The following is a 26,202-nucleotide window of genomic DNA, read 5'->3' as shown; positions in this document are numbered from 1 at the left end:
AACATATTCATATTTTAATGATCACTGCAGTATAAAATGAGAATTGGTGGATACATAACATCAAATACTCCCTTCTCTCCTACAGATTTATAACAAAAGGACTACTGAGGTGGTCTCGTTTCATCAGCTTGGACCGAGTCATCAGCATCAACCCCAACGACCCCCCCCCCCCCCCCCCAGCATTACCCCCTCGTTACATTAACTACTTCCTGTAACGACAGCCAATCACATTGCAGCTCTTCTTGGTCTGGTTGTGCACACATTAAGGGTGGAACGCTCCACAATGTCCCCAGGGCCAGCTATTGCTACGTGTTGCACAGTATTTGCACACAGGTTTCTTAGAGCGTTCCACTCCTAATGCGTATATATATATATATATATCCATCCCCTGAAGAGCAGGGACACCTGCGAAACAGGCTTGTAGGGATGAAATAGCCTCTGTCTTTCAATCACCGGGGCTTCTTTTCTTCATTTTTTTTCTTGCTTGTATTAAAATGTATTTTCTTTTTTTTTTAATTCAATAAAGATCTTTTTTATATTACTACTGCCCCCCCACCTGTTTATTTCTCATTTTCTACGTTAAAAAGATGCTTCACACCGACCAAATTACTCGATGTTGCAACGTAAACCACAATTAATATTTATATTCAGTAAGTGGGAAAAAAAATTTTTTTAAATGCAATAAAAAATATTAATGTTTTATTTTATTTTATTTTTATTTATTTTTTAAATGTATTTTTATTTTATTATTTATTTATTTTTATTTTATTTTATTAGAAAGTCACATGCATATGCTAACTGTTAACATGTAAAAAATTTCAAGTTAGCATGTTAGCTCTGTTTGTCCTTTTTTGCCAATATTGCATGCTTCGGAGTCATATAATTGTCGGCATGCTATGTTGGCGTTTGGGCGGCTCGCTAATTGCGGATTATTAGGGTCCGCCCTGTACCCTGTACAAAGGACTCCCCCAGGGAGTCCTTTGTACTGGTTACAAAGGAACCTATTGTATTTGTAATGTTTTATTATTAGGGTCCGCCCTGTACCCTGTACAAAGGACTCCCTCAGGGAGTCCTTTGTACTGGTTACAAAGGAACCTATTGTATTTGTAAGGTTTTATTATTCTTTCTTTCTTTCTTTCTTTCTTCTTCCGCAGCTTTGCGCACTACTTTCACCCCCTTAGCATACTTCAAAACTCACCAAATTTTTTACACACATCCAAAAAGTGTGCCAGCAGACTTTAATATAAAAACCTAACCCCAAAAAACAAAATTGAGCTCTAGCGCCCCCTAGAAAAAAAAAAAAACAGACTGCCTCTAACTCCCACTAGGAAGGTCGTAGAGACATGAAACAAAAACCTGTATGTAGGTCTGCTCTAGACCTACAACTCATAATGACACATTCTCGGGCGAAAATCAACAGGAAATTGGCAATTTACCTTTTTTGACAAAAATGTACTAAAAACACTGTTTTTTACATCTTTGACCTCTAATTTGACCCCCTTAAAATACTTCAAAACTCACCAAACTTCGCACACACATTGGGACTGGTAGAAATTGCGATCTCAAAAAAAAAACCGAACCCCGAAAGTCAAAATTGTGCTCTACAGCAATTTTTTTATAAAACAGAGAAAAAATGGCTTTTTAGAGGAAAACTCAGACAAAACTGCTTGTAACTTCCGGTAGGAACGTCGTAGAGACATGAAAAAAATACCTCTATGTAGGTGTTGCCTAGACCTACATTTCATAGATTGACATCCTTCAGCAAAAATCAACAGGAAGTTTGCTATTCCTCCTTCAAAACAACATTTTTGTACAAAACGGTCACCAAACATCAAACATTATCTCCTCTGAGCGCGTTTGTCGTTTCGGCTTCAAACTGCTACAGGAGAGACATTGAACCCTTCTGATTAAAAGTTGACGAACGAGTGGTGATTAGTGCTACCGTTTTGATTTTACGAGCCTTCAAAGACCCGCAGCACTGATGCTGCTACGGTGCCAAAAATGACAACGAAACTGCGATTAGACCTTCTTTGGCCTCAATACACACAATAGCCTATAATGACAATGTGAACTCAGACACAACTTCCTCTAACTCCCAGTACCAATATCGTAGAGACACGAAACAAAAACCTCTATGTAGGTCTCACTCAGGACTACCACTGGACAAAAGTATTGGACACCTAGGACTAGCACCTGCCAGAAGGCGGACCCGACCAATGCTGCTTGCAGCTTTAATTAGGGTCCGCACAGGACCTTTTCAAAAGGAATCCCAAAGGGAGTCCTTTTGCAATGGGACGAAAGGACCCTATTGAAATTGTAAGGTTTTATTAGGGTCCGCACAGGACCTTTTCAAAAGGAATCCCAAAGGGAGTCCTTTTGCAATGGGACGAAAGGACCCTATTGAAATTGTAAGGTTTTATTATTAGGGTCCGCACAGGACCTTTTCAAAAGGAATCCCAAAGGGAGTCCTTTTGCAATGGGACGAAAGGACCCTATTGAAATTGTAAGGTTTTATTATTATTATTATTATTCTTTATTATTATTCCGCAGCTTTGCGCACTACTACGCCCCCCTTAACATGCTTCAAAACTCACCAAATTTGACATACACATTAAACCCCGGGTACAGCACACTTTAGTGGTAAAAAAAAATACCAAAAATCAACATTGCTCTCTAGCGCCCCCTAGGAAGAAAAATGCCTCTAACTCCCACTAGGAAGGTCGTAGAGACATGAAACAAAAACCTGTATGTAGGTCTCAGTTAGACCTACAATTCATAATTTCACTTCTTCGGGCGAAAACCAACAGGAAGTTGGCAATTTCCCCTTCAAGACAAAAAATGACTAAAAACACTCATTTTTGATTTTTGACCTCTAATTTGACCCCCTTAAAATACTTCAAAACTCACCAAACTTCTCACACACATTGGGACTGGTGGAAACTGTGATTTAAAAAAAAAACCGAATCCCAAAACTCTAAATTGTGCTCTACATAATTTTTGGAAAAAAAAGAGATAAAACTGCTCCTCAGAGGAAAAATCTGACAAAACTGCTTGTAACTTCCGGTAGGAACGTCGTAGAGACATGAAAAAAATACTTCTATGTAGGTGTTGCCTAGACCTACATTTCATAGATTGACACCCTTCAGCAAAAATCAACAGGAAGTTTGCTATTCCTCCTTCAAAACAACATTTTTGTACAAAACGGTCACCAAACATCAAACATTATCTCCTCTGAGCGCGTTTGTCGTTTCGGCTTCAAACTGCTACAGGAGAGACATTGAACCCTTCTGATTAAAAGTTGACGAACGAGTGGTGATTAGTGCTACCGTTTTGATTTTACGAGCCTTCAAAGACCCGCAGCACTAAAGTTGCTACGGTGCCAAAAATGACAACGAAAATGCAATTAGACCTTCTTTGGCCTCAATACACACAATACCCTATAATGACAATGTGAACTCAGACACAACTTCCTCTAACTCCCAGTACCAATATCGTAGAGACACGAAACAAAAACCTCTATGTAGGTCTCACTCAGGACTACCACTGGACTAAAGTATTGGACACCTAGGACTAGCACCTGCCAGAAGGCGGACCCGACCAATGCTGCTTGCAGCTTTAATTAGGGTCCGCCCTGTACCCTGTACAAAGGACTCCCTCAGGGAGTCCTTTGTACTGGTTACAAAGGAACCTATTGTATTTGTAAGGTTTTATTATTATTATTCTTCCGCAGCTTTGCGCACTACTTCGCCCCCCTTAACATACTTCAAAACTCACCAAATTTTTTACACACATCCAAAAAGTGTGCCAGCAGACTTTAGTCAAAAAACCAAACCCAAAAAAATACACTTGCTCTCTAGCGCCCCCTAGGTAGAAAACTGCCTATAACTCACACTAGGAAGGTCGTAGAGACATGAAACCAAAACCTGTATGTAGGTCTCAGTTAGACCTACAATTCATAATTTCACTTCTTCGGGCGAAAACCAACAGGAAGTTGGCAATTTCCCCTTCAAGACAAAAAATGACTAAAAACACTCATTTTTGATTTTTGAGCTGTAATTTGACCCCCTTAAAATACTTCAAAACTCACCAAACTTCTCACAGACATCGGGACTGGTGGAAACTGCGATCTAAAAAAAAAACCGAATCCCAAAACTCAAAATTGTGCTCTACATAATTTTTGGAAAAAAAAGAGAAAAAAATGCTCCTCAGAGGAAAAAGCAGACAAAACTGCTTATAACTTCCGGTAGGAACGTCGTAGAGACATGAAAAAAATACCTCTATGTAGGTCTTGCCTAGACCTACATTTCATACATTGACACCCTTCAGCAAAAATCAACAGGAAGTTTGTTATCTCCATTTCAAAACAACATTTTTGTACCAAACGGTCACCAAACATCAAACATTATCTCCTCTGAGCGCGTTTGTCGTTTCGGCTTCAAACTGCTACAGGAGAGAGATTGAACCCTTCTGATTAAAAGTTGACGAAAGTGTGGTGATTAGTGCTACCGTTTTGATTTTACGCGCCTTCAAAGACCCGCAGCACTGATGCTGCTACGGTGCCAAAAATGACAACGAAACTGCAATTAGACCTTCTTTGGCCTCAATACACACAATAGCCTATAATGACAATGTGAAATGGATCCGCTGCTGGGATTTTACGCACCTTCAAAGAAAACAACCACTGTGCCGCAGCACCTAGGAAAAAAACACAGACACAACTTCCTCTAACTCCCAGTACCAATATCGTAGAGACACGAAACAAAAACCTCTATGTAGGTCTCACTCAGGACTACCACTGGACTAAAGTATTGGACACCTAGGACTAGCACCTGCCAGAAGGCGGACCCGACCAATGCTGCTTGCAGCTTTAATTATTATTATTCTTTGTTTCTTTCCTCTTCCGCTCCGTCGCGCACTACTTTGACCCCCTTAACATGCTTCAAAACTCACCAAATTTTTTACACACATCCAAAAAGTGTGCCAGATCAAGTTATTCAAATAACAAACCCCAAAAATCACATTTGCTCTCTAGCGCCCCCTAGGAAAGAAAAAAAACAAACTGCCTGTAACTCCCACTAGGAAGGTCGTAGAGACATGAAACAAAAACCTGTATGTAGGTCTGCTCTAGACCTACAACTCATAATTGTATATCCTCGGGCGAAAATCAACAGGAATTTGGCAATTTACCATTTTTGACAAAAATGTCCTAAAAACACTGTTTTTTACATCTTTGACCTCTAATTTGACCCCCTTAAAATACTTCAAAACTCACCAAACTTCTCACACACATTGGGACTGGTAGAAATTGCGATCTCAAAAAAAAACCGAACCCCGAAACTCAAAATTGTGCTCTAGAGCAATTTTTTAATAAAACAGAGAAAAAACTGCTTTTTAGAGGAAAACTCAGACAAAACTGCTTATAACTTCCGGTAGGAACGTCGTAGAGACATGAAACAAATACCTCTACGTAGGTCTCATTTAGACCTACATTTCATACATTGACACCCTTCAGCAAAAATCAACAGGAAGTTTGTTATCTCCATTTCAAAACAACATTTTTGTACCAAACGGTCACCAAACATCAAACGTTATCTCCTCTGAGCGCGTTTGTCGTTTCCGCTTCAAACTGCTACAGGAGAGAGATTGAACCCTTCTGATTAAAAGTTGACGACGGATAATGATTAAGTGCTACCGTTTTGATTTTACGAGCCTTCAAAGACCCGCAGCACTGATGCTGCTACGGTGCCAAAAATGACAACGAAACTGCGATTAGACCTTCTTTGGCCTCAATACACACAATAGCCTATAATGACAATGTGAACTCAGACACAACTTCCTCTAACTCCCAGTACCAATATCGTAGAGACACGAAACAAAAACCTCTATGTAGGTCTCACTCAGGACTACCACTGGACTAAAGTATTGGACACCTAGGACTAGCACCTGCCAGAAGGCGGACCCGACCAATGCTGCTTGCAGCTTTAATTAGGGTCCGCACAGGACCTTTTCAAAAGGAATCCCAAAGGGAGTCCTTTTGCAATGGGACGAAAGGACCCTATTGAAATTGTAATGTTTTATTAGGGTCCGCCCTGTACCCTGTACAAAGGACTCCCCCAGGGAGTCCTTTGTACTGGTTACAAAGGAACCTATTGTATTTGTAATGTTTTATTATACTTCTTTGTTTCTTCTTCCGCAGCTTTGCGCACTACTACGCCCCCCTTAACATGCTTCAAAACTCACCAAATTTTTTACACAAATCCAAAAAGTGTGCCAGCAGACTTTAGTCAAAAAACCAAACCCAAAAAATCACAATTGCACTCTAGCGCCCCCTAGGTAGAAAACTGCCTCTAACTCCCACTAGGAAGGTCGTAGGGACATGAAACAAAAACCTGTATGTAGGTCTCAGTTAGACCTACAATTCATAATTTTACTTCTTCGGGCGAAAACCAACAGGAAGTTGGCAATTTCCCCTTCAAGACAAAAAATGACTAAAAACACTCATTTTTGATTTTTGAGCTGTAATTTGACCCCCTTAAAATACTTCAAAACTCACCAAAATTCGCACACACATCGGGACTGCGGGAAACTGCGATCTAAAAAAAAAACCGAATCCCAAAACTCAAAATTGTGCTCTACATAATTTTTTGGAAAAAACAGAGAAAAAACTGCTCCTCAGAGGAAAAATCTGACAAAACTGCTTGTAATTTCCGGTAGGAACGTCGTAGAGACATGAAACCAATACCTCTAATGTAGGTCTCGCCTAGACCTACATTTCATAGATTGACACCCTTCAGCAAAAATCAACAGGAAGTTTGTTATCTCCATTTCAAAACAACATTTTTGTACCAAACGGTCACCAAACATCAAACATTATCTCCTCTGAGCGCGTTTGTCGTTTCGGCTTCAAACTGCTACAGGAGAGAGATTGAACCCTTCTGATTAAAAGTTGACGAAAGAGTGGTGATTAGTGCTACCGTTTTGATTTTACGCGCCTTCAAAGACCCGCAGCACTAAAGTTGCTACGGTGCCAAAAATGACAACGAAACTGCGATTAGACCTTCTTTGGCCTCAATACACACAATACCCTATAATGACAATGTGAACTCCGACACAACTTCCTCTAACTCCCAGTACGAATATCGTAGAGACACGAAACAAAAACCTCTATGTAGGTCTCACTCAGGACTACCACTGGACAAAAGTATTGGACACCTAGGACTAGCACCTGCCAGAAGGCGGACCCGACCAATGCTGCTTGCAGCTTTAATTAGGGTCCGCCCTGTACCCTGTACAAAGGACTCCCTCAGGGAGTCCTTTGTACTGGTTACAAAGGAACCTATTGTATTTGTAAGGTTTTATTATTATTCTTTATTATTAGGGTCCGCCCTGTACCCTGTACAAAGGACTCCCTCAGGGAGTCCTTTGTACTGGTTACAAAGGAACCTATTGTATTTGTAAGGTTTTATTATTATTCTTTATTATTATTATTATTCTACCGCTCCGTTGCGCACTACTTTGACCCCCTTAACATGCTTCAAAACTCACCAAATTTTTTACACACATCCAAACTCGGGTAGAGCACACTTTAATATACAAACCTAACCCCAAAACACAAAATTGAGCTCTAGCGCCCCCTAGGAAAAACAAAAAACAAACTGCCTGTAACTCCCACTAGGAAGGTCGTAGAGACATGAAACAAAAACCTGTATGTAGGTCTCCTTTAGACCTACAACTCATAATGACACATTCTCGGGCGAAAATCAACAGGGAGTTGGCAATTTCCCATTTTATACAAAAATGTACTAAAAACACTGCTTTTTACGTCTTTGACCTCTAATTTGACCCCCTTAAAATACTTCAAAACTCACCAAACTTCTCACACACATCGGGACTGGTGGAAACTGCGATCTAAAAAAAAAACCAAACCCCAAAACTCAAAATTGTGCTCTACATAATTTTTGGAAAAAACTGACAAAAAACTGCTCCTCAGAGGAAAACTCAGACAAAACTGCTTGTAACTTCCGGTAGGAACGTCGTAGAGACATGAAAAAAATACCTCTATGTAGGTCTCATTTAGACCTACATTTCATACATTGACACCCTTCAGCAAATATCAACAGGAAGTTTGTTATCTCCATTTCAAAACAACATTTTTGTACCAAACGGTCACCAAACATCAAACATTATCTCCTCTGAGCGCGTTTGTCGTTTCGGCTTCAAACTGCTACAGGAGAGAGATTGAACCCTTCTGATTAAAAGTTGACGACGGCGTTTTATTTAGTGCTACCGTTTTGATTTTACGAGCCTTCAAAGACCTGCAGCACTGATGCTGCTCCGGTGCCAAAAATGACAACGAAACTGCGATTAGACCTTCTTTGGCCTCAATACACACAATACCCTATAATGACAATGTGAACTCAGACACAACTTCCTCTAACTCCCAGTACCAATATCGTAGAGACACGAAACAAAAACCTCTATGTAGGTCTCACTCAGGACTACCACTGGACAAAAGTATTGGACACCTAGGACTAGCACCTGCCAGAAGGCGGACCCGACCAATGCTGCTTGCAGCTTTAATTAGGGTCCGCACAGGACCTTTTCAAAAGGAATCCCAAAGGGAGTCCTTTTGCAATGGGACGAAAGGACCCTATTGAATTTGTAATGTTTTATTATTCTTTATTATTATTAGGGTCCGCCCTGTACCCTGTACAAAGGACTCCCTCAGGGAGTCCTTTGTACTGGTTACAAAGGAACCTATTGTATTTGTAAGGTTTTATTATTATTCTTTATTAGGGTCCGCCCTGTACCCTGTACAAAGGACTCCCCCAGGGAGTCCTTTGTACTGGTTACAAAGGAACCTATTGTATTTGTAAGGTTTTATTATTATTCTTTCTTTTTTCTTCCGCAGCTTTGCGCACTACTTCGCCCCCCTTAACATGCTTCAAAACTCACCAAATTTTTTACACACATCCAAAAAGTGTGCCAGCAGACTTTAATATAAAAACCTAACCCCAAAACACAAAATTGAGCTCTAGCGCCCCCTAGGAAAAAAAAAAAACAAACTGCCTGTAACTCCCACTAGGAAGGTCGTAGAGACATGAAACAAAAACCTGTATGTAGGTCTGCTCTAGACCTACAACTCATAATGACACATTCTCGGGCGAAAATCAACAGGAAATTGGCAATTTACCATTTTTGACAAAAATGTCCTAAAAACACTGTTTTTTACATCTTTGACCTCTAATTTGACCCCCTTAAAATACTTCAAAACTCACCAAACTTCTCACACACATCGGGACTGGTAGAAATTGCGCTCTCAAAAAATAACCGAACCCCGAAACTCAAAATTGTGCTCTACAGCAATTTTTTTATAAAACTGACAAAAAACTGCTCCTCAGAGGAAAACTCTGACAAAACTGCTTGTAACTTCCGGTAGGAACGTCGTAGAGACATGAAAAAAATACCTCTACGTAGGTCTCATTTAGACCTACATTTCATACATTGACACCCTTCAGCAAAAATCAACAGGAAGTTTGTTATCTCCATTTCAAAACAACATTTTTGTACCAAACGGTCACCAAACATCAAACATTATCTCCTCTGAGCGCGTTTGTCGTTTCGGCTTCAAACTGCTACAGGAGAGAGATTGAACCCTTCTGATTAAAAGTTGACGACGGCGTTGTGATTAGTGCTACCGTTTTGATTTTACGCGCCTTCAAAGACCCGCAGCACAGATGCTGCTACGGTGCCAAAAATGACAACGAAACTGCGATTAGACCTTCTTTGGCCTCAATACACACAATAGCCTATAATGACAATGTGAACTCAGACACAACTTCCTCTAACTCCCAGTACCAATATCGTAGAGACACGAAACTAAAACCTCTATGTAGGTCTCACTCAGGACTACCACTGGACTAAAGTATTGGACACCTAGGACTAGCACCTGCCAGAAGGCGGACCCGACCAATGCTGCTTGCAGCTTTAATTATTATTATTATTTTTCCGCAGCTTTGCGCACTACTACGCCCCCCTTAACATGCTTCAAAACTCACCAAATTTTTTCCACACATACAAAAAGTGGGCCAAAACAACTTAGTCTAAAAACCAAAGCCCAAAAATCAACATTGCTCTCTAGCGCCCCCTAGGAAGAAAACCGCCTCTAACTCCCACTAGGAAGGTCGTAGAGACATGAAACAAAAACTTGTATGTAGGTCTCAGTTAGGCCTACAATTCATAATTTCACTTCTTCGGGCGAAAACCAACAGGAAGTTGGCAATTTCCCCTTCAAGACAAAAAATGACGAAAATCACTCATTTTTGATTTTTGACCTCTAATTTGACCCACTTAAAATACTTCAAAACTCACCAAACTTCTCACACACATCGGGACTGGTGGAAACTGTGATCTAAAAAAAAAACCAAATCCCAAAACTCAAAATTGTGCTCTACATAATTTTTGGAAAAAAAAGAGAAAAAACTGCTCCTCAGAGGACACATCGGACAAAACTGCTTGTAACTTCCGGTAGGAACGTCGTAGAGACATGAAAAAAATACCTCTATGTAGGTCTCATTTAGACCTACATTTCATACATTGACACCCTTCAGCAAAAATCAACAGGAAGTTTGTTATCTCCATTTCAAAACAACATTTTTGTACCAAACGGTCACCAAACATCAAACATTATCTCCTCTGAGCGCGTTTGTCGTTTCGGCTTCAAACTGCTACAGGAGAGAGATTGAACCCTTCTGATTAAAAGTTCACGACGGCGTTTTAATAAGTGCTACCGTTTTGATTTTACGCGCCTTCAAAGACCCGCAGCACTGATGCTGCTACGGTGCCAAAAATGACAACGAAACTGCGATTAGACCTTCTTTGGCCTCAATACACACAATACCCTATAATGACAATGTGAACTCAGACTCAACTTCCTCTAACTCCCAGTACCAATATCGTAGAGACACGAAACAAAAACCTCTATGTAGGTCTCACTCAGGACTACCACTGGACAAAAGTATTGGACACCTAGGACTAGCACCTGCCAGAAGGCGGACCCGACCAATGCTGCTTGCAGCTTTAATTATTATTATTCTTTATTATTATTCCGCAGCTTTGCGCACTACTACGCCCCCCTTAACATGCTTCAAAACTCACCAAATTTGACATACACATTAAACCCCGGGTACAGCACACTTTAGTGGTAAAAAAAAATACCAAAAATCAACATTGCTCTCTAGCGCCCCCTAGGAAGAAAAATGCCTCTAACTCCCACTAGGAAGGTCGTAGAGACATGAAACAAAAACCTGTATGTAGGTCTCAGTTAGACCTACAATTCATAATTTCACTTCTTCGGGCGAAAACCAACAGGAAGTTGGCAATTTCCCCTTCAAGACAAAAAATGACTAAAAACACTCATTTTTGATTTTTGACCTCTAATTTGACCCCCTTAAAATACTTCAAAACTCACCAAACTTCTCACACACATTGGGACTGGTGGAAACTGTGATCTAAAAAAAAAACCGAATCCCAAAACTCAAAATTGTGCTCTACATAATTTTTGAAAAAAAAAGAGAAAAAACTGCTCCTCAGAGGAAAACTCTGGCAAAACTGCTTGTAACTTCCGGTAGGAACGTCGTAGAGACATGAAACAAATACCTCTATGTAGGTCTTGCCTAGACCTACATTTCATACATTGACACCCTTCAGCAAAAATCAACAGGAAGTTTGTTATCTCCATTTCAAAACAACATTTTTGTACCAAACGGTCACCAAACATCAAACATTATCTCCTCTGAGCGCGTTTGTCGTTTCGGCTTCAAACTGCTACAGGAGAGAGATTGAACCCTTCTGATTAAAAGTTGACGAAAGTGTGGTGATTAGTGCTACCGTTTTGATTTTACGCGCCTTCAAAGACCCGCAGCACTGATGCTGCTACGGTGCCAAAAATGACAACGAAACTGCAATTAGACCTTCTTTGGCCTCAATACACACAATAGCCTATAATGACAATGTGAACTCAGACACAACTTCCTCTAACTCCCAGTACGCATATCGTAGAGACACGAAACAAAAACCTCAATGTAGGTCTCACTCAGGACTACCACTGGACTAAAGTATTGGACACCTAGGACTAGCACCTGCCAGAAGGCGGACCCGACCAATGCTGCTTGCAGCTTTAATTCTTCTTTGTTTCTTCTTCCGCAGCTTTGCGCACTACTACGCCCCCCTTAACATGCTTCAAAACTCACCAAATTTTTTACACAAATCCAAAAAGTGTGCCAGCAGACTTTAGTCAAAAAACCAAACCCAAAAAATCACAATTGCACTCTAGCGCCCCCTAGGTAGAAAACTGCCTCTAACTCCCACTAGGAAGGTCGTAGAGACATGAAACAAAAACCTGTATGTAGGTCTCAGTTAGACCTACAATTCATAATTTTACTTCTTCGGGCGAAAACCAACAGGAAGTTGGCAATTTCCCCTTCAAGACAAAAAATGACTAAAAACACTCATTTTTGATTTTTGAGCTGTAATTTGACCCCCTTAAAATACTTCAAAACTCACCAAAATTCGCACACACATCGGGACTGCGGGAAACTGTGATCTAAAAAAAAAACCGAATCCCAAAACTCAAAATTGTGCTCTACATAATTTTTTGGAAAAAACAGAGAAAAAACTGCTCCTCAGAGGAAAAATCTGACAAAACTGCTTGTAACTTCCGGTAGGAACGTCGTAGAGACATGAAACCAATAGCTCTAATGTAGGTCTCGCCTAGACCTACATTTCATAGATTGACACCCTTCAGCAAAAATCAACAGGAAGTTTGTTATCTCCATTTCAAAACAACATTTTTGTACCAAACGGTCACCAAACATCAAACATTATCTCCTCTGAGCGCGTTTGTCGTTTCGGCTTCAAACTGCTACAGGAGAGAGATTGAACCCTTCTGATTAAAAGTTGACGAAAGTGTGGTGATTAGTGCTACCGTTTTGATTTTACGCGCCTTCAAAGACCCGCAGCACTGATGCTGCTACGGTGCCAAAAATGACAACGAAACTGCAATTAGACCTTCTTTGGCCTCAATACACACAATAGCCTATAATGACAATGTGAACTCAGACACAACTTCCTCTAACTCCCAGTACCAATATCGTAGAGACACGAAACAAAAACCTCTATGTAGGTCTCACTCAGGACTACCACTGGACTAAAGTATTGGACACCTAGGACTAGCACCTGCCAGAAGGCGGACCCGACCAATGCTGCTTGCAGCTTTAATTCCATATGTAACTGTAAACATGCTAATTTTAGCATGCTAAAGTTATCCTGCTAGCACGTTAACAATTTCAATTATAGATAATTTTACACTTTTATTTGCAAATGTTTACCCCAAAGTCCTATGCATATGCTAACTGTTAACATGTAAAAATGTTCAAGTTAGCATGTTAGCTTTGTTTCTCCTTTTTTGCCAATATTGCATGCCTCGAAGTCATATAACTGTCGGCATGCTAATGTTAGCGTTTCGGGCAGCTCGCTAATTGCGGATTATTCCATATGTAACTGTAAACATGCTAATTTTAGCATGCTAAAGTTATCCTGCTAGCACGTTAACATTAGCAAATTCCGATTTTAGATAATTTTACACTTTTATTTGCAAATGTTTACCCCAAAGTCATATGCATATGCTAACTGTTAACGTGTAAAAAATTTCAAGTTAGCATGTTAGCTTTGTTTGTCCTTTTTTGCCAGTATTGCATGCCTCGGAGTCAAATAACTGTCGGCATGCTAACGTTAGCATTTCGGGCGGCTCGCTAATTGCGGATTATTCCATATGTAACTGTAAATATGCTAATTTTAGCATGCTAAAGTTATCCTGCTAGCACCTTAACATTAGCAATTTCAATTTTAGATCATTTTACACTTTTATTTACAAATGTTTACCCCAAAGTCATATGCATATGCTATTTGTTAACATGTAAAAATTTTAAAGTTAGCATGCTAGCTTTGTTTGTACACCTCGGAGTCATATAACTGTCTGCATGCTAATGTTAGCGTTTCGGCGGCTCGCTAATTGCGGATTATTCCATATGTAACTGTAAATATGCTAATTTTAGCATGCTAAAGTTATCCTGCTAGCACCTTAACATTAGCAATTTCAATTTTAGCTAGTTTTACACTTTCATTTGCAAATGTTTACCCCCAAAGTCATATACATATGCTAACTGTTAACATGTAAAAATGTTCAAGTTAGCATGCTAGCTTTGTTTGTACGTTTCGGAGTCATATAACTGTCTGCATGCTAACGTTAGCGTTTCGGCGGCTTGCTAATTGCGGATTATTCCATATGTAACTGTAAATATGCTAATTTTAGCATGCTAAAGTTATCCTGCTAGCACCTTAACATTAGCAATTTCAATTTTAGCTAATTTTACACTTTCATTTGCAAATGTTTACCCCCAAAGTCATATACATATGCTAACTGTTAGCATGTAAAAATGTTCAAGTTAGCATGCTAGCTTTGTTTGTACGTTTCGGAGTCATATAACTGTCGGCATGCTAACGTTAGCGTTTCGGCGGCTTGCTAATTACAGATTATTCCATATGTAACTGTAAATATGCTAATTTTAGCATGCTAAAGTTATCCTGCTAGCACCTTAACATTAGCAATTTCAATTTGAGCTAATTTTACACTTTCATTTGCAAATGTTTACCCCCAAAGTCATATACATATGCTAACTGTTAACATGTAAAAATGTTCAAGTTAGCATGCTAGCTTTGTTTGTACGTTTCGGAGTCTATATAACTGTCGGCATGCTAACGTTAGCGTTTGGGCAGCTCGCAAATTGTGGATTATTCCATATGCAACTGTAAACATGCTAATTTTAGCATGCTTAAGTTATCCTGCTAGCACGTTAACATTAGCAATTTCAATTTTAGATAATTTTACACTTTTATTTGCAAATGTTTTTTCCCCCAAAGTCATATGCATATGCTAACTGTTAACATGTAAAAAATTTAAAGTAAGCATGCTAGCTTTGTTTGTACTCCTCGGAGTCATATAACTATCGGCATGCTAACGTTAATGTTTCGGCGGCTCGCTAATTGCAGATTATTCCATATGTAACTGTAAATATGCTAATTTTAGCATGCTAAAGTTATCCTGCTAGCACGTTAACATTAGCAATTTCAATTTTAGCTAGTTTTACACTTTCATTTGCAAATGTTTACCCCCAAAGTCATATACATATGCTAACTGTTAACATGTAAAAATGTTCAAGTTAGCATGCTAGCTTTGTTTGTACGTTTCGGAGTCATATAACTGTCTGCATGCTAACGTTAGCGTTTTGGCGGCTTGCTAATTGCGGATTATTCCATATGTAACTGTAAATATGCTAATTTTAGCATGCTAAAGTTATGCTGCTAGCACCTTAACATTAGCAATTTCAATTTTAGCTAATTTTACACTTTCATTTGCAAATGTTTACCCCCAAAGTCATATACATATGCTAACTGTTAGCATGTAAAAATGTTCAAGTTAGCATGCTAGCTTTGTTTGTACGTTTCGGAGTCATATAACTGTCGGCATGCTAACGTTAGCGTTTCGGCGGCTTGCTAATTACAGATTATTCCATATGTAACTGTAAACATGCTAATTTTAGCATGCTAAAGTTATCCTGCTAGCACCTTAACATTAGCAATTTCAATTTGAGCTAATTTTACACTTTCATTTGCAAATGTTTACCCCCAAAGTCATATACATATGCTAACTGTTAACATGTAAAAATGTTCAAGTTAGCATGCTAGCTTTGTTTGTACGTTTCGGAGTCTATATAACTGTCGGCATGCTAACGTTAGCGTTTGGGCAGCTCGCAAATTGTGGATTATTCCATATGCAACTGTAAACATGCTAATTTTAGCATGCTTAAGTTATCCTGCTAGCACGTTAATATTAGCAATTTCAATTTTAGATAATTTTACACTTTTATTTGCAAATGTTTTTTCCCCCAAAGTCATATGCATATGCTAACTGTTAACATGTAAAAAATTTAAAGTAAGCATGCTAGCTTTGTTTGTACTCCTCGGAGTCATATAACTGTCGGCATGCTAACGTTAATGTTTCGGCGGCTCGCTAATTGCAGATTATTCCATATGTAACTGTAAATATGCTAATTTTAGCATGCTAAAGTTATCCTGCTAGCACGTTAACATTAGCAATTTCAATTTTAGCTAATTTTACACTTTCATTTGCAAATGTTTACCCCCAAAGTCATATACATATGCTAACTGTTAACATGTAAAAATGTTCAAGTTAGCATGCTAGCTTTGTTTGTACGTTTCGGAGTCCTATAACTGTCGGCATGCTAACGTTAGCGTTTGGGCGGCTCGCAAATTGTGGATTATTCCATATGCAACTGCAAACATGCTAATTTTAGCATGCTAAAGTTATCCTGCTAGCACGTTAACATTAGCAATTTCAATTTTAGATAATTTTACACTTTTATTTGCAAATGTTTTTCCCCCAAAGTCATGCATATGCTAACTGTTAACATGTAAAAAATTTAAAGTAAGCATGCTAGCTTTGTTTGTACTCCTCGGAGTCATATAACTGTCGGCACGCTAACGTTAATGTTTCAGCGGCTCGCTAATTGCAGATTATTCCATATGTAACTGTAAATATGCTAATTTTAGCATGCTAAAGTTATCCTGCTAGCACCTTAACATTAGCAATTTCAATTTTAGATAATTTTACACTTTTATTTGCAAATGTTTACCCCAAAAGTCATATACATATGCTAACTGTTAACATGTAAAAATGTTCAAGTTAGCATGCTAGCTTTGTTTGTACGTTTCGGAGTCCTATAACTGTCGGCATGCTAACGTTAGCGTTTGGGCGGCTCGCTAATTGCGGATTATTCCATATGTAACTGTAAATATGCTAATTTTGGCATGCTAAAGTTTTCCTGCTAGCACCTTAACATTAGCAATTTCAATTTTAGCTAATTTTACACTTTCATTTGCAAATGTTTTTCCCCCAAATTCATATACATATGCTAACTGTTAACATGTAAAAATGTTCAAGTTAGCATGCTAGCTTTGTTTGTACGTTTCGGAGTCCTATAACTGTCGGCATGCTAACGTTAGCGTTTGGGCGGCTCGCAAATTGCGGATTATTCCATATGCAACTGTAAACATGCTAATTTTAGCATGTTAAAGTTATCCTGCTAGCACGTTAACATTAGCAATTTCAATTTTAGATAATTTTTCACTATTATTTGCAAATGTTTACCCCAAAGCCATATACATATGCTAACTGTTAACATGTTAAAATGTTCAAGTTAGCATGTTAGCTTTGTTTGTCCTTTTTTGCCAATATTGCATGCCTCGGAGTCAAATAACTGTCGGCATGCTAACGTTAGCGTTTCGGGCAGCTCAATAATTGCGGATTATTCCATATGTAACTGTAAACATGCTAATTTTAGCATGCTAAAGTTATCCTGCTAGCACGTTAACATTAGCAATTTCAATTTTAGATAATTTTACGCTTGTATTTGCAAATGTTTACCCCAAAGTCATATGCATATGCTATTTGTTAACATGTAAAAATTTTAAAGTTAGCATGCTAGCTTTGTTTGTACACCTCGGAGTGATATAACTGTCTGCATGCTAATGTTAGCATTTCGGGCGGCTCGCTAATTGGGGATTATTCCATATGTAACTGTAAATATGCTAATTTTAGCATGCTAAAGTTATCCTGCTAGCACCTTAACATTAGCAATTTAATTTTAGATCATTTTACACTTTTATTTGCAAATGTTTACCCAAAAGTCATATGCATATGCTATTTGTTAACATGTAAAAAAATTTAAGTTAGCATGCTAGCTTTGTTTGTACGTTTCGGAGTCCTATAACTGTCTGCATACTAACGTTAGCGTTTCGGCGGCTCGCAAATTGTGGATTATTCCATATGTAACTGTAAACATGCTAATTTTAGCATGCTAAAGTTATCCTGCTAGCACGTTAACATTAGCAAGTTCAATTTTAGATAATTTTACACTTTTATTTGCAAATGTTTACCCCAAAGTCCTATGCATATGCCAACTGTTAACATGTAAACATTTTCAAGTTAGCTTTGTTTGCCAATATCACATGCCTCGGAGTCATATAACTGTCGGCATGCTAACGTTAGCAGTTTCGGGCGGCTCGCTAATTGCGGATTATTCCAATGTCTGGCATGAAAAGGTGTATTTATACTCCTGTATGTGCTGAGGTGTTCAAGCATGTGACCCGACCACACCGCAGCACGCTGACACCTGATAGGCCTGAGGCCGGCCAATGGGAGAGGAGTGAAATAAAGCCACAGGTGAGAGAATGTTTGGCCCCTTTTTAGGATAACAACACAAATACTTTGATGACTACTTGTGTGAAAAGTAGGCCGCCCGTCCCCTAAAACACGAGACCCGCCCCCTGGACCCCCTGTGCCGACCCTCCTCCTTTTAAGGCCCTGGAAGGTTTGGACGCGGCGTCGAAAGAGGAAAGAATAATTATAGCCGCCGTGGTCCACCATGGCCGGTCCCGACCCAAAAAGGCCCCCACCGAGACCCCCCGGGTGAACGTACCGGGTCGAAACTCGTCGCTCGAGTGCAGCAGGCGGGTTCCCCTTGACAGAAAAGGACACAAAAAGTCAACAGGAAGTTGGCAAATGTACAAAGCAAAAGTGGGCCCCCGCCCCCCTGCCCCCGGCGTGTAGAGAAAGGGCGCCATTGTGGCGTTTACCTGTGCGGGTGCTGCCGGCCGGCTGCTGCCTGCTTGTCCCAGCCCGGAGTGTCACAGCGGGCTGCTTCGTGACTCGCCCCCCCCCCCCCACCAGGCCCCCCCCTTCCTCCAAATGGAAGGACCGGGCGCCATGACGGCCCTAAAATAGACCCGGCTCATAGTGACAGGGACGCCGAGCCCCGGCTCACTCAGGACCTGCGCTGTCTGACCCCTCTAAAAGTGGGCTTGGGGGGCCCCCCAGGGGTCTAGACCAGGGTTGGACAAACATTTTCCTCTGAGGGGGCCTCAGACTGACACAGCAAAGGATGCTGGCGGGGGCCAATTTGGTTGTTTTCACCTTCAAAACCAGAAGAATATGTATAAAAAATTCTAAGAACTAGAAATGCAATTTCAGTAGAAACTTTGTGTGAATGCTGAAGAAGCAAAGCCAAATGCTAACAGTTAGCGTCAAGTAACAAAATTCTCCTTCTTTTTAAATTAAATATTACATTTATTTTTTTTAAATGAGCTTAAAACGCTCAAATATATTACTCTGCGATGTTTACCTGAAAAATGTGGGAGAAAAAAATGCGAACATGCTAACGTTAGCATACACCAAGAACCAAAATATGACACTGGTGTATACCTACTGTATACAATTAGCTTTAAAAAAAAGTAGTGATTTTGTCAAGTAATTTAAAAAAAAACAGAAAATTAGCTAAAAAAAAATATTGCTAACAGTAGCATGTCTACAGTTAGCATTACTAAAATACCAAAATTGACGACACTGAACTGTATACCTGCTTAATTAGCTTTAAAAAAAAAAGCTAAAATCCTAACTGTAAAATGTGTCAAGTACCAAAATATATTACTCTGTAATGTGTACCTGAAAAATGTGGAAAAAAATGCGAACATGCTAACGTTAGCATACACCAACAACCAAAATATGACACTGGTGTATACCTACTGTATACAATTACCTAAATAAAGTACTAGTTTTGTCAAGTAATTAAAAAAAGAAAAGAAAATGTGGGTAAAATGAGCTATAAAAAATATTGCTAACAGTAGCATGTCTATAGTTAGCATTACTAAAATATACGACACTGAGCTGTATACCTGCTTAATTAGCTTTAAAAAAAAAAGCTAAAATCCTAACTGTAAAATGTGTCAAGTACCAAAATATATTACTCTGTAATGTGTACCTGAAAAATGTGGAAAAAAATGCGAACATGCTAACGTTAGCATACACCAACAACCAAAATATGACACTGGTGTATACCTACTGTATACAATTACCTAAATAAAGTACTAGTTTTGTCAAGTAATTAAAAAAAGAAAAGAAAATGTGGGTAAAATGACCTAAAAAAAATATTGCCAACAGTAGCATGTCTATAGTTAGCATTACTAAAATATACGACACTGAGCTGTATACCTGCTAAATTAGCTTTAAAAAAAAAAAGCTAAAATACTAACTGTAAAATGCGTCAAGTACCAAAATATATTACTCTGTAATGTGTACCTGAAAAATGGGGGAAAAAATGCGAACATGCTAATATTAGCATACACCAAGAACCAAAATATGACACTGGTGTATACCTACTGTATACAATTAGCTAAATAAAGTACTAGTTTTGTCAAGTAATTAAAAAAAGAAAAGAAAATGTGGGTAAAATGAGCTAAAAAAAATATTGCTAACAGTAGCATGTCTATAGTTAGCATTACTAAAATATACGACACTGAGCTGTATACCTGCTAAATTAGCTTAAAAAAAAAGCTAAAATACTAACTGTAAAATGCGTCAAGTACCAAAATATATTACTCTGTAATGTGTACCTGAAAAATGGGGGGAAAAATGCGAACATGCTAACGTTAGCATACACCAAGAACCAAAATATGACACTGGTGTATACCTACTGTATACAATTAGCTAAAAAAAAAAGTAGTAGTTTTGTCAAGTAATTTAAAAAAAACAGAAAATGTGGGTAAAATGCGCTAAAAAAATATTGCTAACAGTAGCATGTCTATAGTTAGCATTACTAAAATACCAAAATATACGACACTGAGCTGTATACCTGCTAAATTAGCTTTAAAAAAAAAGCTAAAATACTAACTGTAAAATGCGTCAAGTACCAAAATATATTACTCTTCGATGTGTACCTGAAAAATGGGTAAAAAAAATGTGAACATGCTAACGTTAGCATACACCAAGAACTGAAATATGACACTGGTGTATACCTACTGTATACAATTAGCTAAAAAAAAGAAGTTTTGTCAAGTAATTTAAAAAAAAACAGAAAATGTGGGTAAAATGAGCTAAAAAAATATTGCTAACAGTAGCATGTCTATAGTTAGCATTACTAAAATACCAAAATATACGACACTGAGCTGTATACCTAATAAATTAGCTTAAAAAAAAGCTAAAATACCAACTGTAAAATGCGTCAAGTACCAAAATATATTACTCTGTAATGTGTACCTGAAAAATGGGTAAAAAAAATGCAAACATGCTAACGTTAGCATACACCAAGAACCAAAATATGACACTGTTGTATACCTACTGTATACAATTAGCTAAAAAAAAGAAGTTTTGTCAAGTAATTAAAAAAAAAACTGAAAATGTGGGTAAAATGAGCTAAAAAAATATTGCTAACAGTAGCATGTCTATAGTTAGCATTATTAAAATACCAAAATATACGACACTGAGCTGTATACCTGCTTAATTAGCTTAAAAAAAAGCTAAAATACTAACTGTAAAATGCGTCAAGTACCAACATATATTACTCTGTAATGTACAGTGTTGTGTTAGTTACTGAAAACCAGTAACTAGTTACTAGTTACACTATTTCAAAAGTAACTGAGTTACTAACTCAGTTACTTACACCAAAAAGTAATGTTTTACTGTGAAAAGTAACTATTTAGTTACTTATTTTTTCCTCCTTTTTTTTTTTTTTAAGGCTCCCATTAATGCCCTTTTAGCCTTCATAGCTGCAACATAACATACATAAGTAACAAACCGCATAATAACAATACAGCTGTAAACCTGGCTTCACCCAAGGAAGTCACTCATGACATACACAAAGCCTAACCAGGCATTTTTTTTCTCTCAAGGAATTGTGAAATAAAATCATGTCTTCATGAGATCAACACTGTACTGAAGCCCAGAACACTCTACACATTTCCCCAGTTTTATTTTAGAGATAAGGAAAGATTGGCGTGGCCCACTAGGATCCCTCTTTATGTTTGTGAACTTTATAGTCTATACATTTAGAGTGATGTGATAATCAAACACTCTAAAAGTCTAGAATGAAAGAGTACATAAGAGAATTGACAGAGTGTGTGTGCACCTTCAATGATGAATGATGAGCAGAGGCAGAGTTTGGAGTGTCTTCTTTAGCTCGCTTTCCATGTTTATGTACTCACTGTCCAGGTACTTGGAACATGTCTTACGTGCCATTTGCTGTTTGACGCCGGTATCATGCTAATTAGCTGCCTGAAAGCAGGTGACTCCACTGTAGAAATAGCCTGCATGTCTTCTAGCACATACGCTGCAATGGCTCTATCAATGTTGTCCTGGCTAGCAGTCCCTCCGTCCAAGACTCAACTTACATTTAACCATAATGTTCTTTTCTTTGTGATCGACAAAAGAAAAGTAGTGAGAATATCTCCATGTTAAGAAACTCGACTTCTGGCTCCGCCATGATGTCTTGTTAGTTGTTATGAGAGTAGTGTATGTGTGTGTGTGTGTGTGTGGCCCTTTAAGATATGACAGAATGTGAGGTGAGTGACAGTCAGTGAGTGAGTGGGCGAGAGAAGTGAGGGAGCGGCAACAGTGAGTAGCTTAGTGGATGGCTGCATGCAAGACACAAATAAAGTCACAAACTTGCAACAAACCGCCGGCCTCGTCATTCACCCTCGAGTCCGGAGCTGTAAAGACCCACTGCCGGGTAAAGTGAAGGGTGTTACCCTCGAAGTACATAGGCCCTGGAGTAACGTCTCCCCTGCGCTCCTCAACTACGGTCTGGGAGCCCCCGCCCCCACCCATCTTCTTTTCCTTGTGACACAGAAGGACGACACCGCAGCGCTCCAATAAAACACACTCAGATCTTCTGTTTCTAGCCGATACTACATAAAAAACAACGTAAAAAAACGCAGTAACGCATCATGTAGTAACGGTAACTGAGTTACTGAATATAAAAAATTACGCGTTAGACTACTAGTTACCGCCGAAAATAACGCCGTTACTTTGTAACGCGTTAGTCCCAACACTGGTAATGTATACCTGCAAAATGTGTTAAAAATGTGAGCATGCTAACATTAGCGTACACCAGGTGCCAAAATATGACTCTAATGTATAATAATTTATAAAATTAGCTAAAAAAAAGCTATCTTACAAATGTTGTAATACGTACATGTCATTATTGTATTTGTTGTAAAAGTTCATTTAATTATTTTTTTATTTAAGTAATTCATTTTTTCATGATTTAATTAATAATTTCACAATTTAATTAGTCATTCAATTATTTTTTGTTTTAATGATTTAATTATTCCATTAACTTTTATTTATTCAACATTTATTTCACCTGTCAAAGTCAGCCGTCAAACTCGGTGGGCGGGGCTAACACCTGATTGGTTACTCGCCCACTTCCGCTTGCCAGTGGATCTTGGAGCAGAGAAGCGGTGAGTAGTGCTCGATATTCCTGGTGTGAAAGTGCGTAAATACCTCAACAACTGTAACAAACTCCCCGACTGTAACGGCTCCGTGCTCTGGGTCAGCAGGAGTCACTTCCACAGACTCCAGCAGGTCTCAAAATATCGACCAACAACTCCCCAAAAAGTACGAGAAAATCCTACTTAACCGCCATTTTTTGAAGGAGCAGTCATTGGACGAGATTCCTGTTAGCCCCGCCTACTGGCTTTGACTGGACGAGATCCCTGTTAGCCCTACTGACTTTGATTGGACGAGATTCCTATTAGCCCCGCCTACTGACTTTGGAGTAGACCCTGTTAGTCCCGCCCACTGACTTCGATGGCTGACTTTGAGAGATGAAATAAACAAATTGTGATATATTACTAAATCGTAAAATCAATAACTAAATATTGAAATGAATGGTTTAATGTTTTTTACATGAAATAAATTAATAACATTCGTACATTTATTTTTCTTCATCTAGATCAGCTATTGTTTTTTTTCACATAGTTGATTGTGATGACGTACTTCCGGTTTGAAAGAGTGACTGATCATATTTCGATTGGACACGCCTGACCCCTTTTGTAACGCCGACGAGTCACGTGACAGGAAGAGGTTATGTAGATATTTATATGTGTTTATTTATTTGGAGGGTATACAGTAAATATGTATACACTGACTACTTTATAATGTCATAAAGTGACATGTCTTCAATGAAAAAAATATCAGGTACGTTACGGGTTTATTTCACAGGTGGTCTGCGGGTCAATATTGGTGGTCTGGAACTCAGAACATGACCCTGGAGGCGGAACCACAGGTCAGTTTGTTCCATGGTACTGCAGCACCCCCTAGTGGAACAAGTCTGCCATTTCATTCATTCATAATAAAAAAAAGTTCATAAATTAAACTTTTCATCTGGAAATTGGTTGAAAACATATAACTATATGTAAATACATTCCTATGACTACAGTATATATAAGTACATACATAAATACATTTGACCACAGTATATGTAAATACATAAATATATTGTTATATGTAAATTCATACATACATTTGGTTGTTGAACCTGGTTCGTAAATAGAAAAGTTTGTACATCGAAGCAAATTTTCCACAAGAAACAATGTAAATATGAATAATGGGTTCCAGCCTTGATAAAAGTCCATATTTTGGTAAAAGATTGTAGATGTAAACACAATATACACACACAGAGTTGTAATTAAAAAGTTCATAAATAGAGGTTCCACTGTACTATAGTATATGTAAAAGCATACGCACAGACTATATATGTGTATATATGCATGTATGTATAAATATACTGTATATGTGTATATATGTACTGTGTATATCATATATATATATAAATGTACTGTGTATATATAACATATATATATATATATATATAAATGTATGTGTATATATAATATATATATATAAATGTATGTGTATATATACTGTATGTGTATATATATATATAAAAATATATATATATAAATATATGTATGTATATATTTATGTGTATATATGTGTATGTATGTACGTATGTGTATGTATGCTTGAATGTATCAATGTATGTATGTACAGTATATATGTATGTATATGTGTATATATGTATGTATAAATGTGTGTGTGTGTATATATATATATATATGTATATGTGTATATATATATATATATATATATATATATATATATATATATATATATATATATATGTATGTATGTATATGTGTATATATATATGTATATGTGTGTGTGTGTGTGTGTGTGTGTGTGTGTGTGTGTGTGTGTGTGTGTGTGTGTGTGTGTGTGTGTGTGTGTGTGTGTGTGTGTGTATGCATGTGTATATATGTATGTATAAATATATTATATAGATATATGTATATATTAAATATGATGATACTAATATTTTGGTACCGGTATAAATGTATTTCAACACTTGTTGATACTTTTCAAAATAAAGGGGACCACAAAATTTTTTATTTTTGCTTAATTTTAACCAAACATCTTACTATACGGCAAACATATATTTCTTATTGCACTCAAAGAACAATTTTAGAAGATTAAAATAAAAAAAATAAAAAGGCAGGAAACACATTGGGCTTTTCGTGTTGCACTCCAAGAACAATTTACAATTTGATGTATTACATCTATTACATCCCAGCAGGCACAAGACATTAAAACAACGTTGAGAAGTTGTTGAATTAGGTCCTGACGTTGAGCAACTCAAACATAACGTTGAAACAACATGCTTTTTGACAACTTTTATTCAATGTCAGGTTGTGACGTTTTACCATTGAAATTTGGTCATTTCCCAATCAACAATGTGGATCCAACGTTGGACATCAACATTGTCTCAATTTACAAATACAACTATTTTTCAACGTTTTTTAAAGTCCGTTTGTATAATCAATGTAGACTAGGTGTTGTACTGCGCAGTATGATGAGTACTGTCAAGGGAATATTTTCCCTCCTTTGTGCAAAATGGAACGTCTTAGAAATGACAAGCCTTGGTTTTGTTAGAGGAAGATAAGGAGAATGGTTCATATCTTTACACACAAACAAACACATATTATTCTGTCTAGTTTTATTAATCTTAGGATTTACCAGGTGTGGAGAGCGGATCAGAATGTGTGCGTGTGTTCCACGCATACACCAAGTTAACTTTTGGTTTTGATCTCTGCCAAGGCAGGGCAACAAGGTGGACAAAAGCATGTAAGGAGAGCGACCATTTTGCAGACAGCTTGGTGTCTTCTCCAGCT

General features: G+C 38.1%; 2 protein-coding genes and 1 long non-coding RNA gene across 4 annotated transcripts in view; 2 read left to right on the top strand and 1 right to left on the bottom strand.

Moving 5' to 3' along the window:
• lsp1a (lymphocyte specific protein 1 a) overlaps positions 1-686 on the top strand; it is a 50,232-nt gene extending 49,546 nt beyond the window's left edge. The window contains exon 12 of the mRNA XM_062042924.1: positions 86-686. Within this exon, the coding sequence (XP_061898908.1) occupies positions 86-93 (8 nt within the window). The 3' untranslated portion in view covers positions 94-686. The remainder of the gene's footprint in view (positions 1-85) is intronic.
• Positions 1-23,633, bottom strand: part of prr33 (proline rich 33) — a 27,019-nt gene extending 3,386 nt beyond the window's left edge. Inside the window, exons 1-2 of one of the 2 annotated variants that reach the window (XM_062042922.1) lie at positions 23,474-23,633; positions 18,618-18,658 (exon numbers count right to left, since the gene is read on the bottom strand). The gene's annotated coding sequence lies outside the window, so the exon portion shown is untranslated. Of the gene's footprint in view, positions 1-18,617; positions 18,659-18,774; positions 18,807-23,473 lie in introns of those variants that run through there. The other variant, XM_062042921.1, reaches the window with a different exon arrangement.
• On the top strand, positions 23,408-26,202 carry LOC133646958 (uncharacterized). Its single transcript, XR_009825396.1, has 3 exons — positions 23,408-23,430; positions 24,194-24,257; positions 26,129-26,202. It is a non-coding gene; the product is annotated as an uncharacterized LOC133646958 (long non-coding RNA).

This window comes from Entelurus aequoreus, linkage group LG03 (assembly GCF_033978785.1).
Source record: "Entelurus aequoreus isolate RoL-2023_Sb linkage group LG03, RoL_Eaeq_v1.1, whole genome shotgun sequence".
NCBI classification, from domain to species: domain Eukaryota; kingdom Metazoa; phylum Chordata; class Actinopteri; order Syngnathiformes; family Syngnathidae; genus Entelurus; species Entelurus aequoreus.
Note: the sequence above shows the minus strand (reverse complement) of the source record. Positions and strands in the feature narration are given on the sequence as shown.